This window comes from Pangasianodon hypophthalmus, chromosome 22 (assembly GCF_027358585.1).
Source record: "Pangasianodon hypophthalmus isolate fPanHyp1 chromosome 22, fPanHyp1.pri, whole genome shotgun sequence".
NCBI classification, from domain to species: domain Eukaryota; kingdom Metazoa; phylum Chordata; class Actinopteri; order Siluriformes; family Pangasiidae; genus Pangasianodon; species Pangasianodon hypophthalmus.
The window spans coordinates 19,613,396-19,626,997 of record NC_069731.1 but is presented as its reverse complement, the minus strand read 5'-3'; the positions used below and the strand labels follow the sequence as shown (position 1 = coordinate 19,626,997).

The window sequence follows — 13,602 nt, the reverse complement described above, 5'->3', positions numbered from 1 at the left end:
TGTGTGAGACCGTGTTGAAGGGTCAATCAAGTAGTTTGGGCCAAAACCAGTTCAATTATAAACAAGCATATCTAATGCTTTTCACTACCAACATTTCACTTAAAGTGACTCAACTGTAATTTCTGGTCTGTCTTATTCCTGAGATCCGTCTCGTAAAGGTTGAGTTGTGGCTGCGGCCTGGCAGAAAGACTCGGAGGAATTCGTCACCTTCCTTTCACAGCGCTATGTGGGCCAAATGAAAGTGGCAGGCGTGGGCCAGAACTCATTCGTTGTCAGGATAAAGCGAAGTAGGCTGAGGAAGAAAAAAAAAGTGTGCTTGTGCTTTGTCGCTGCAAAACTGATGTGCAGACTGATAACAGACAAACACTGCTCAGATTCTGCTTACTGGACTAAAAATGAAAGGACATAATTTGGCACAATGTGCAGCCATCTTGAAATAAATTTCATTACTTTATTCAAGTTTTGGATTTACTTTGGGAATAAATTAAACCAAATGCACTGGTCATTAATCATTTAAAGTGTGTCTACATCTGACATAAGGCAGAATGTTCTTTTGTGCAAGACTGACGCACACAGATGATCTACAACATTTTTTATTTCTTAAACACGTTTATACCTTTTTATTTCACGTGTCACGTATCTGGATTCTAACCACGTGTATTTACACTTGTAGTAAAATGTGTCTCCATTTCACAAAGCCTGAAATCTGATGGTTGCATTGAATTTGGTTCTTTTATGAATATAATGGCTGCTGCATCAAAATCGTGATTTTTCGTGTCAACTTTAATATCTTAAATACTAACTTCAGCATTCACAGATCACGTGATTAGTTAAGAGGGAACAGAAATCCCATAATGCCCTTGGCTCTTTGTAAGGAATGGTGAATAGTGGCTGAAACTATTGTAAATTGTTACCAAGTAAATGTTTTTAATAAATCATATTTGAAAATATTTAGAGGTACTCTTACCTTAACCTTTAAAAAGACAATAATCGTTGTCTAGAATAATAATAGATTTAAATAAAAGTTATTCGCAGACCTAAGTCTCAGTCCTAATAACGTATGCCACAATACTTTTTTTTTAAACGAAGCTCCCCTTTTCTTAAAAGCCATCACGCTTTATTTTACGTAACTCAGAGGAACGTACACACAGACCTCGCCGAGCTTTCTAAAGCTACTTCAATGCTATTACAGTGTAATAACTGATAAATCCATCCAGAGGAGCAGGACGTGATTACATCACAGTTATAGCATCAGTGTGGCGTGCCTGTAATAGAGGTGTGTGCATTTCACACACACACACACGCGTCTCGTCCCGTCCCTGCTCCCTGTGATGTCCTGAAGTGCACCGTGAGCAGGATTTCGTCTGGACCGAGTCCTGCATGTTCTGTGATCATCTGAGACTGACGTATTCCTCTCTGCATCGTGGAAATAAAGTCATTTGCACCAGAGCCGAGCTGCAGGACACTCCTTCCTGTAGTGTAGCAGCACGAGAGAATGTAAATCAGCACGAAGGGGAAAACAACAAATACTTTTGGAATCTTGTCTGCTAATTATTTTTACATATCAGAGCTATTAATAGACACAGTGTGTTTACAAGCTATTGCACTTTACTGTATTAGCATTAGCCTAGCCGACATGCTGCTGTGTGAGAAGGGATTTTTGCGGGATGAGTGTGTCTGGATCGTGTTGTGTAAATCCAGCCTTTCTCGAACATGGCTGCTTTAATAATCCCTTCCACCTGACAGATTTACTCAATACTTATTCCTTATATGAAACCCATCTAATTTAGGTAATAATAATAACTATAAAAACTCAAAATTAAAAGAAATAGCTTGTAAAATATCCACCTGGTTATGCTGCTTAGACCCCACTGGTCTGTATCAGGTTGCGATATTTTCTAGTCAGCATTGTTTTGCAAAATATATACTAATTAGTCATTTAAACCACAGTGAGGTTTACCACCTTTACAGAAAAATCAATATTTTTAACACGTGAAGAGGGCGAGTGGCGCAACATAAAAGCGTTCACTCTATTGTCCAGAGTCGGATCACAAAGATGCTACAGTCATCAGTCATCCGTGGCCAAAAGTCCAAGAGAGCAAAACTAGCCGTGCTCTCTGGATGGGAGGGGCATACTCTCTTTCCACTGTCAATCACAGCAACACTAGCCAATCCTGGGCATCTGTGAGCTCCTGTATGCAGAAGGGGGCAGATAGCGCTTTCCTTCGAATGTGTTACGCCACCCTGTGACTCGGCCTGAACAGCAGTTTGAAAAGATGTGATTGATGGCTTCTTGTGTCTTGGAGGAAGCACGTGATCACCTTCTCCCTCCCGGGTTGGTACCTGTCGTGTGATAGGAGAGAGCTGGCTGGTGGGTGGGAAGTGGCCAAGACTAAATTAAGGAGAAAAAAGAAAAAGGAGATCCATTTCACCATGTAATGGCCCTGAAATTGAAGTCAAGTAAACATGCGAGACTGTGTGAATAATATGGGATCACATGAAAAGTAATTGTTCCTATAAGAAAACCACACCTAAAAAATTCAACTGAACACGTGAAAATAAATTCATCTTGTGTAAAAGTCACATGTGAACTACATGTGGAGTCCACCACGTGTACACATCACATCTGAAACGTGTGAGTAATGTGTAAGGACACGATAAAGCAGTTAGTTACTCCAGATGAATTATTGAATGCTGTAAATACGGCACACAGCGAGGGAAATCTGCCAATACGATGTCCAATACGATCACATGGTCAGAATCATGGCCTTTTTGGGCGTTTTTTTGCCCACATGAAAGTAAAAACCACAAGTGTACACATCTACTACAAAGTGCTGTGTAAGAAGGGTTTTTCATGATGAGTCATTTCTACAACATGGCTGTTTTACTCCACCTTCTCTCACACACACACACACACACACACACACACACACACACACACACACACTGGCACTTTATTACCTACCTCTCTCTCTCTCTCTCTCTCTCTCTCTCATTTAATAAGACGGCAACAAGACGCTGTGACTCATTAAGACCCACTTCATCAGTCTCTCTCTCTCTCTCTCTCACACACACACACACACACACACACACACACACACACACACACACACACACACACACACACACACTCTTCTCCAAAATGTGATTAGCACTGAGTACACGAATAATGAAGTGTTCATGATTCGATATAACAACTAATCAAATGTCTTCTTCAAATCCTCGCTCAATTCAAAATGTCCGGTTCTCTTATAGCCACGTAAACACCGAACAATTTTTGACAATTCAATTAAGATGAGAAGTTACAATGCTTAAAATCATTCATGTGAGTCTGAAGGAAAAAAGATCCAACCACATCATCCATCGGCTGGGCAATATGATAAAAATATGATAAAAAGTAGAAAAATATCATATCATGACACTTGGAGACAATTCTACGATGCATGATACTATATATATATTACTATCACAATATTATAACAAAAAAACTATTTAGAACTGTGTTTGATGACATTCTTACATAATGTACTAAAACTGGAATAAAATTGAGAATAAATAGGACATTTCTAATAAATTGAAATAAATTAATTGTAAGAAATGTTAAAGATTCTGTGCAATATCTAATCTTCCAATCAGAGCTTGCAACTGTTCATTTAATAAAAATAAGTTATAAAAAGATCTCACAATAACAGCGATATCTCAGAAAAGTATACGGTGCCACAATTTATCGTGATATCGATATCATCACATTGCCCAGCCCTTGTTCATTTGAATTCTTCCAAATTCCTGATGAGATCAGGCTTTCTGCATTACACATGATTTCATGTACACGCAATCAGAGAGTTATTGATTATTAATTATTAATTGATGAAGTTAATTATGGAAGCAGTTCATTTTACAGTACTGTAACTACTCAGTACTGAATAGGTAAGTACACTGCAAAAAATAAAAGTGAAAATATCAGGAATACAGTCAAATGCATCTAATATTTCCTATAAGATTACAGTACAGCAAATATTTGATTATTAAACCTATTTCTAGACTTAAAAAAATGAAGCTTGAAATAGTTTTATATTTCAGATAATTGTTCGCATTTGTTTTTAGAAAGAAGCAAAATGATCTGCCAATAGAATAAAAACAGATGAATAATTTTTCTAAGATCTGATTTTTGCAGTGTATGTGTGGATTTCAAATCATTTCTGTCACATTCTTTCCAATATGTAATTACAATCCTTAAAATTAAACGGTATGTAGCAGATATTATTTACAATTATGACATATTTATCTATTAAATACTAGATCGTTACTGTATTTTCAATGTGTTCCACTTTCAAAAAGAATTAATTTGCTCTTCTGATTAATTACTAACAACTTTAGCTACTACTACTAGCTACAAAATACTAAAACTAACAAGGGCTTCAGATAAAGTATCATCAAACAGGGTTTTTATTTTTAAATTAATACTTCTCTCTTGCTGGCAGTTTATATCATGATACACATCGCATATCGTGCATCGTAGAAATACCTTCGAGATTCGTGATATGATATTTTTGTCATATCTCACAGACTTCAAATAAATAACAAAAAAGTGCTAAAAAAACAACAAAAAAGTCCACTACAGCTGTACACTAGCTTGTGGCTAAAACACACACATGAATATCTTTATTTCCTTTTATTTATTTGCGAATATTTATAGAAGAAACAGGTCATTTTAATGTTAATGTTCATGTTTAACATGATTTTGAATCCTTTAAAAAGCTGAATGATAGAGTAGGTGCAAAAACTCAGCGGCTCGGTCACTCGCTCCCGAGGCTAATCCTTTCTATTTCAGGAGCTGACTAGGCCGTAGATTACAGATATCTGAGTCCGAGCTGAGAGGGGAATAAAACACACCCTGCAGCTGATGCCCCAAAATGCCACCTGCATATATTTACATTACATTTACATTTATATTCACTCTGAAGATACTTTTTGTCCAAAGTAACTTAATTGCGATGCAAATCCAATCCGTGCACAGGCCTGCGTCTAGCAGTCCAGGCATCCTGTACACAAACCTTAACAGCGTCAGCAGTACAAGGTTTTCTCTCATTAGTTTCAGGCATGTTGTCTTAAAGATACCGTATGTAATTGTTTAGAGCTTTCTCTTTCATGTGAGGTTACAGAAACCCTGAACCCAGTGTGGACAAAATGCCACGTTGTTGTTTCAACTTAGTATCTCATAATTTCAACTTAGTATCTCATAATTTCAACTTAGTATCTCATAATTTCAACTTAATGTCTCATAATTTCAACTTAACATCTCATAATTTCAATTTAGTATCTCATAAGTTCAACTTAACATCTCAATTTCAACTTAATATCTCATAATTTCAACTTAATATCTTGTTTTTTTCCCAACTCGGGATAGTTATTTGACTTACTATTCCATTATTTTGACTTATTTTGTTATTTCAAGATACTATCTCATTATTTTGACTTAATATGTCATAATTTTGACTTAACATATTATTTTGACTTGAATTGTTAGAGATACTATGTGGTTATTTTGACTTAATAACCCATTATTTTGAATTCATATCTCTTAAATTTTTTTTTTTTAAATTTTCACTTAATATCTCTTAATTCTGAGAATTGAAAAGCATTATTTCCACTCAATTTGTTATTTCAAGGTACTATCTTGTTATTTTTGACTAAATAACTCATTATATTGACTTACTATCATTATTCCGACTTATTTCTTTATTACATGTTAATATCTTCTTGTTTGATTTGTTATTTCAAGATATTATCATTATTTCTACTTAATAATTTTTCAACTTAATACCTTATTTCACTAAATTTTTTTTTCAGGATACTTTCTCATTATTTTGAAATGATAACTTATTTCAAAATAAGAACTTTTATGAATAAAGGAGCTGAGCAGCTCTGTTCATCAGGGGAGGAGCTCATTCTGGGTCAGAAAAATGTACATTTCATCAAAGCCTGAAATGAGATTACTAGTAATATCACAAATAACAGCATTTCTAACGTAATTTTATTATTCTGTTTTTTTTTATATTAATCTAGGTGTAGAAACACTATTAAACATCTTATGACAAGACCATGGTGTCAAAAAAGCAAGAAGTCTCAGATTAGTAACTCATTTAACATGTTTTATGATAATAGGAGCTATAATATTATGACTGAACGCACAGTTATAATTTCTGGAGTGAACAGATTTCTTCCTGCTGCTTGAGGATATTTATAAATGCTAGAAGCCATTATCACAGTTTGGGTCGATTAATTTTAGCGTCTGTCTAAAGGCCAAACTGGCAGATTTGTTTCCTTATTTACAATTTTTGTTGATAAGTCTGATATTTTTAACATTCATTAGAATATTTTGGGCTGTTTCCGAACCTTTGGGGTCCCTAATTGACATCAAGTGACAGCTGCTGTATTATCTGTACTATATAATGTACACTTTCTATAAAAATCCTACTTTCTTACAGACCCCCAAGTGGCTAAGCTACAGCTTTTACCACTTATAGCTAGAAACAGCCCTGGCATGTCTGTAAGGAGTCTCCAGTGTCAGCACTTTTTTACCAGTCAGAGGTAAAGCTGTAACTTTTTAAGGAGCTTACACTTCTTTGCGGTTTCTCAGTAACATGACAAGCTGCGTTTTTTTTTGTCTTATTAACTTCAAGATAGAGAAGAAAGAGAGGCTGGTGAGGGAATGACTGTTTATAGCTGCTATAACATAAGCGAGAACAGGAACTGACTTGATTCAAGATGTTTCACAACACTGAATGTAACTATAAATAATATATAATATAGATAATAAATGACATATCGTTGTGTAATAAATTAAAAATCAGTTGGAGTTGAAAATTGCTATGGTAGAAGAGGAATAAAACACTTGAGGACACGCTGTTATAGGAAAATAATCAATGTTGGATTGGAACAGTAACTCTACTTCATCGTACCACCCTGTCGTTGATTATTTTCCTATAACAGCAACACAGACATTGTTTTATTCCTAGTGACTAACTGCAGAACTATTGAGCACTAAATCCCTCGTGTGGAAGATTTAAGTTTCATAAGAAACTTTTTGAATGTATTTGACCATAAAAAATTCAAATCTTTATTGCTTTAAACAATGTTCACATTGTCTTCCTATTATTAGCACCATTAGCTGTTAGCCCTTGGGTCACCTAGAAACATCGACAGATGATCTTATAACATACAGAAATATAAAACAGAGAAGCAATGCAGATTTAAATCCAGACACAGATGAGTGTAAAAGATGTGCAGCTCTCTAAGATGGTATTAGACGTTCCTTATAAAGAATTGAATCAGACAGGTCAAGTGTGAAATCTGTTTCTGCTAAAATGACTTTTTAATCAAAATCAGGACGTGGCGTTTTTGGGCAGAAGTTGTCTCTGAGAAAGCGGTTTGAGATTAAACTGGTAATAAATCTACAGCATCTGACGAGTCTGTAAGAACAGAGCTACTACTTTCTAATAGATGCTTCTTAAAAACAGCAATATTTAAAATAAAGGTTATTTATTATTGTGTCAAATATTAATATGGCTTTCAGTCCGATCAGACATTTTTAATTAGATGTCATTATTTCATTCATGACACACAAACAAAATACAGTAAAGTCCCGAAGTCTGACTCGACTCAGTCATGTTGCCTTACAGTTAAGAAAGCTCCGCCTCTTCTAGCTTACCTAGCTTGTCTACATGGTTTTTGGGGGCGTGGCTTTAGAGGGAGCGCTTGAGAGGGATTGCGTTTGTTTTTCTCCAAATTACAAACTGCACCTTTATCTGCTATTGTGTAAAACTTTACATATTAACCTATTATTGTTATTATGTCTAATACCACAGTGCTGCTGAATTCTCAAATCTGTTGATTAATTTTCTATAACAGCAGCTGTGACTTTGACGTACACCATATTAAAATCTATTTTTTTTTCTTGAGGATCAATTCTACAAATTTCCTAAAGTATCATTCTGAAACAAAATCGAGTGCTGAAAACGTGGCAAGACTAAAAAGATGTCATTAACAAGCACTACTGTTTTTTTTTTACATTTATTTTACATAACTTAATATCAGAATGAACTAGTTTGAATAAAAAAAAGCCCATAATGGTGAAAAGCATCTGACTGCCAGCGTTCATTAATGCACCACATTAAAACATCACCTCTTACCTCTGTACCTGATCATCTTATCTCAGATATGATTAATGACACTCAGCATGTGCTAACATTTAGAATCTGCAGCACACATCTTTAGCTATTTTCCTGCAGTCTTGTCAGGTATTTGCTCAGGACTGTACAGTTTTAATGACACTGTATTTGTGAATTTTGGCTCTGCAGACTGGGCTGATGGTGGCGTGTTATCATGGCTACGTGGACGTGGTCATCGCACTTTCTCTGTGTCCTCACCTGGACGTGAACTGGCAGGACAACGAGGGCAACACGGCCCTGATCACAGCCGCGCAGGCCGGTGCGTTTCACCTTGCTTTCTGTTCTTACACTCACGTTGTGCGGAGAATAGCGATGGGAATTCTGGGAATTTAGTGAGTCAGATCATTTGACTCATTCGGCTCCCGATTGGCTCAATTGGCTTTTCTTTGCCTAACTATGGCTTGAAATTATTTCATAACATCTTACTCTACCTTCTAATTCATGAAATAACATTACTTTGCATTGCATTTAATAATCTTTAATTAAATCATTGTTCTCACTGTTACAATCATCCCTGCACTGTTACTTTGTCTGCTGTTTGTCAGTCATTAGACATTTATTTCAATTTTTTTAGTGATAACAGCTCACATCTGATAATATAACTGCCTCACTCACACAGCTGAGAGTCAAACACATGACTCACGCTAGTGATTCACACTAAGAAACAGCTCAGATGTTGAAAAGATGTGGTTCCATAGAAGCGTTTAAGCAGTTACTGACAAGAAATGAAGGAATAGATGAATAACAACAACGCATACGTACTCAAAAAGAAAAATTAACTGGCTCACATATGTGAGTTGACTCGCAATGTTCAACTAGTCAAAGAGTCGTCTCGTTTGCAAATGACACATCACTACACTGTGCAGAAAATGATCTGAATCAGACGCAGAAAGAAGCTTCTCACTACACTCTAAATAATGACAGTGTAAATTTACAGTATTTTACTGACAGGTAGTCACTGTGTTTAATATTTACATTTATACTGTAATGCTTTTTTACAGTAATGTCTTACTGTATCTTTAAATCAAGTGTAAAACTATGCTATACAGCACTAAACATTGATAACAGCTGTATTAATGGAGATTAACGTAGATTAAAAATATTGTTGCAATTTTTTTAGTTTATTGCCAAATATCACATTTTATATATACATTTTTTATTCCATGAGGCTTTTGACTCAGCTAGCTAAAGTTTGAGTAAAAATTCAATATTGTAATCAGTTGTACAATATTCAAAATAAAAAAAAAAAAAAAAAGACAAATTTACACTTTGCTACACTCTGGAAAAGCAAACAAGCATAGGTTATTATTAAGATATTGTCATTTCAGCCAATCAGCAGTCAAGAAACGATGAAGTGTCATGAATTTGAAGAAAGATTATTAGATTATTTAGAAATGTACAAACTGTAATCTAAATCTGATTCATTTTGAATGTATATATACAGTGTATATACACCGATCAGCCATACCATTAAAACCACTGACAAGTGAAGTGAATAACGTTGATTATCTCGTTACAATGGCAGCTGTCACGGGGTGGGATACATTAGGCAGCAAGTGAGAAGTCAGTTCTCGAAGTTGATGTGTTGGAAGCAGGAGTAATAAAGAAAGCAGGAAATGGGCAAGTGTAAGGATCTGAGTGACTTTGACAAGGGCCAGATTGTGATGGCTAGACGACTGGGGCAGAGCATCTCCAAAACGTCAGGTCTTGTGGGGTGTTCGGTGTGCAGTAGTTAGTACCTACCAAAAAAAAAGTGGTCCAAGGAAGGACAAGCGGTGAGCCAGCGACGGGGTCATGGACACCCAAGACTCACTGATACGTGAATTTATCCCTATTAAACCAGTTTATCTCATGATTGCAGGCCACATCATGATCACTAACTACCTGCTCAACTACTTCCCTGGCCTTGACATTGAAAAGAGGAACTGTCACGGATTCACCGCGCTGATGAAAGCTGCCATCCAGGGCAGAGTGGACTGTGTCCGTGCGCTGATCATGGCAGGTACTTCATCCTTCTGAAGGATATAAACTTCCCCTGCTTCTCTTAATGAGACTCAAATTTTGTGTTGTTTCCTAATAATGACCTGACAGAACACGATTCCAAAATGAATCCATAAATTAAGACAAATAAAACTAGACATAAAATGTCTTCAACTAGATTTTTGGAAATTTGATGATTCTGAATCTGAGGAGTGTGCACTTCTGGATTATTTGCTAGGAGCTGATCTGGAAGCCAGAGATAACGGGCGTAAGCTGACTCCTCGTGAGTGGGCGCTGTTCACTGGACGATACGAGACGGTCTTCGTCATGCAGCGGCTCATCCATCGGCCGTGTCCTGAGCAGTGCTCCGACTCGTACCAGCCCGAGTGGCCCTTATTGCCAGCTCTGGTGGCCAAATCGCAACAGCGCAAAGGCTGTGTCCAGAAGATGGTGGAGGCTCTGCGCAACTTTTTTGACATCAGCAACGTGACAGAAGCTTCAGAAGACGGTGTCTTCGACCACATGGTGCAGATGACAACAGCACTGGGCAGCCCGTTTATCGCCATGTCCTGTCGGACGGTGTGTCCCGGTAGTCCGCCATGCGTCGGAAAACGCCGCTACTCGGTCCAGGAGATCCTAAAAAAGCAGCGCACGCAGCAGCTCAAAGGACTCGGACCTGAACGCCTGGAGAACTACAGACGCCTCTTTCAGAACTCTCGCGTCACTCTGGTGCCTAAATCCAAAGACAGACGTGCTAGCCTTCAGCCCCAGACTCCCAGGGACTCTTCAGCGCTCCGGAGAGGAAGTCTCCTCCCGCTCCACCTGGTGAGACGGAGCAGCGTGAGACCGGGCCCGGTGGTGCCCAAGCTGCGGATCACCAAGGCTCCCACGGCAACGCACGAGCCCGAGAAGGAGCGGCGCAAAAGTAGCTGCAACAGTGGCCAGTTCCTTCAGGTCCCCAAGTGGAGGTACAAAGAACTTAAAGAAGAACGAAAGAAAGCAGAGGAAGCTGAGAGGAAACGGCTGGAGGAGATCACTAAGCGACACTTCGCTGGGGGGAAACAGAAGTAACGCTGTCACGACGTGTGCACTACACATCCCAGTCCTGGCATGGGAATTTTGATACTTGAAACTTTTGATGATAATTTATTTTCATATTTATTCTTTAAGAAAACTCTCACTTTTTGGGATGATCCAGAGGGTCAAACATTTCTATAACACAAAAAAAAAATCATTCCATGGTAGGACCAATATGGTAGCTGTTAAAGGCTTAAACATCTACACTACCAGCATAAACATCCAATCAAAAATATTTGTACATACTAAAAATATAATTTTTTTTTTCAGAAGCAATGTATCAAAAAGGTACACATCTCAGAAGCCTTTCCTCCATGCATGCTTTACTGCAAATCTACAGCCCTTTTAGGTAATAAAATAAGTCCCAGGAACAAAACTTGAATGTGAAACTAAATATCAGCACAGTGGGTGTGGCCTAATAGTCGAATGAGCACATTTGTTCAACACATCTCTGTCTGAGATGCCAAGCCTGCTACAGCAGGGACCTTTAAAAGGAAACACACAAGTAGCCAGTTTATAAAGCGCACCAACCTTGTAGCTACTGTCTGCCGACGTATCTGTTCAGTGGTGCTCTCCTTCCACTGATGGATGGGATAGAGAGGTGCCAATACTTCTGGAACACGCAGACTGCTAAAACTGAGAAAAATGCAGTACAGAGCACGTCAAGCAAAAATAAAAACACTAACCGGAATTAAATAACGTTTGAGTCGATTCCCTTCACGGAAAACTCAAATCCATCACTACTGAAAAATCTGTAGTCGGTGTTAATGCAACATTAAACCACAGCGGTGCTGAATTCTGGAATCTGATTGGTCAGAAGGCGTTGATTCATTTTCTATAACAGCAGCTCTGACAGTAGCGCAGCTGCGAATCACAGGTTTATATTAATGCACTTGTTCTGATACGTTATTGTTTCCATAGTAACAGCTAATTCACGGGGACGTACACAGCAGCTGCCCCACATACACAGATTTAAAAAAAATGTTGATATGGTGAAGGTTTCTGTCAGGAGATGTTTATTAAAGTCCTCAATTATGGAAGGAGTCTCCAGTATCAGCATTTTGTAACAGTCAGAGGTAAAGCTGTAACTTTTCTGAGGTTACGCTTTACGGTTTTTCAGGTGTGATTTTTTTTACTTAACTTCATAAGAGAGAGAATAAAGAGAGGCTGGTGAGGGAACGATGGTTTAGCGCTGCTATAACGTAAGTGAGAACAGGAACTAACTTTTTCATGAACATTAAAATTACTATAAACGGATAAAAAGTATGAGAGGTCGTCTTATAAATCGCAATTTTGCGGTGGTGTAAGAGGAATAAAACACTTCAGAACGTGCTGTTATTAGAAAATAGTCAACTTTTGGGTGGTAACATTAAGTCTGCTTTGCACACCCTGTAATTTTTTTACTCTGTACCTCATGAACTAGCAGATGTGTGTGTTAATAAAGAGAAGCTGCATCATGAAAACCCTCTATAACATCAAATCAAACTGCTATTAACACTTTAATCGTCACCATAACCTCAGGTTCTATACAGATCAAACAAAACATGTTTTTTTTCTTCGTTCTTGACCACAGAACCACTGTGCCTCTGTTCCTACTTCCCAGTATTCCTACATCTCCAGTGCCCTCCAGAATTTTTGGCACCTCTTCGTGCACAAGAGCAAAAATTAATATATTAAGAGTAACACATGCAATAAATGATAAATATACATCAAGCTCAAATATAAATATGACAACATCATATAATCGTATTTAAACATCATTGTTTCAAACACTGCTTGAATTATTTCCTAACTTAAAGCTTGAAATGATCACACTTTGCTTCTTTTTTTCAAATAAATTCATGAATTATAAAGAAACACAAAATTACATCAGCAGAACAAGTGCAAGTTTAAAGTGAATAAAAATGGCTTACAACATACGTATCGTTTTATTTATTCCTTTTTCTTTTCCAAAAACAAAATTTGCACCCTTACAATCAACATTACGGTCTTGGAGAGAATAAAAGTTTATTCCTGTAACATTTAACAAAATCATTTCAAGTATTCTTTAGGATTATCAATAATACATTTTTTTTTTTTTTGTCATGATTTGAGTGAAAAGCCTGAATTATTGTGTGTTATTTTTTTAAATTTGTAGTCATATTTGTTCATGTTTATGACCAATAATTCTGGAGAGCCGTGTGTACGATTCTACTTGAAGTCACATGACCTGTCGAGCAATAGGACTGCGTGAAATCCGATAAGCGGCGATGTTTGAGGAAATTGTATCTGATGAAATGTGAATAAAGTTTGCAGTACTGCGCTGTAACTCGAA

The 13,602-nt window shown here is 37.2% G+C and overlaps 1 protein-coding gene and 1 long non-coding RNA gene across 3 annotated transcripts in view; one reads left to right on the top strand and one right to left on the bottom strand.

Moving 5' to 3' along the window:
• The window catches only part of LOC128317205 (uncharacterized), an 18,532-nt gene extending 13,086 nt beyond the window's left edge, over window positions 1–5,446 (bottom strand). Inside the window, exon 1 of one of the 2 annotated variants that reach the window (XR_008300744.1) lies at window positions 115–5,446. This is a non-coding gene — a long non-coding RNA (uncharacterized LOC128317205). The remainder of the gene's footprint in view (window positions 1–114) is intronic. The other variant, XR_008300745.1, reaches the window with a different exon arrangement.
• ankrd33ba (ankyrin repeat domain 33ba) overlaps window positions 1–13,602 on the top strand; it is a 16,484-nt gene extending 2,882 nt beyond the window's left edge. The window contains exons 2-4 of the mRNA XM_026937911.3: window positions 8,361–8,490; window positions 10,093–10,233; window positions 10,450–13,602. Coding sequence (XP_026793712.3) covers window positions 8,361–8,490; window positions 10,093–10,233; window positions 10,450–11,282 — 1,104 coding nt within the window. The 3' untranslated portion in view covers window positions 11,283–13,602. The remainder of the gene's footprint in view (window positions 1–8,360; window positions 8,491–10,092; window positions 10,234–10,449) is intronic.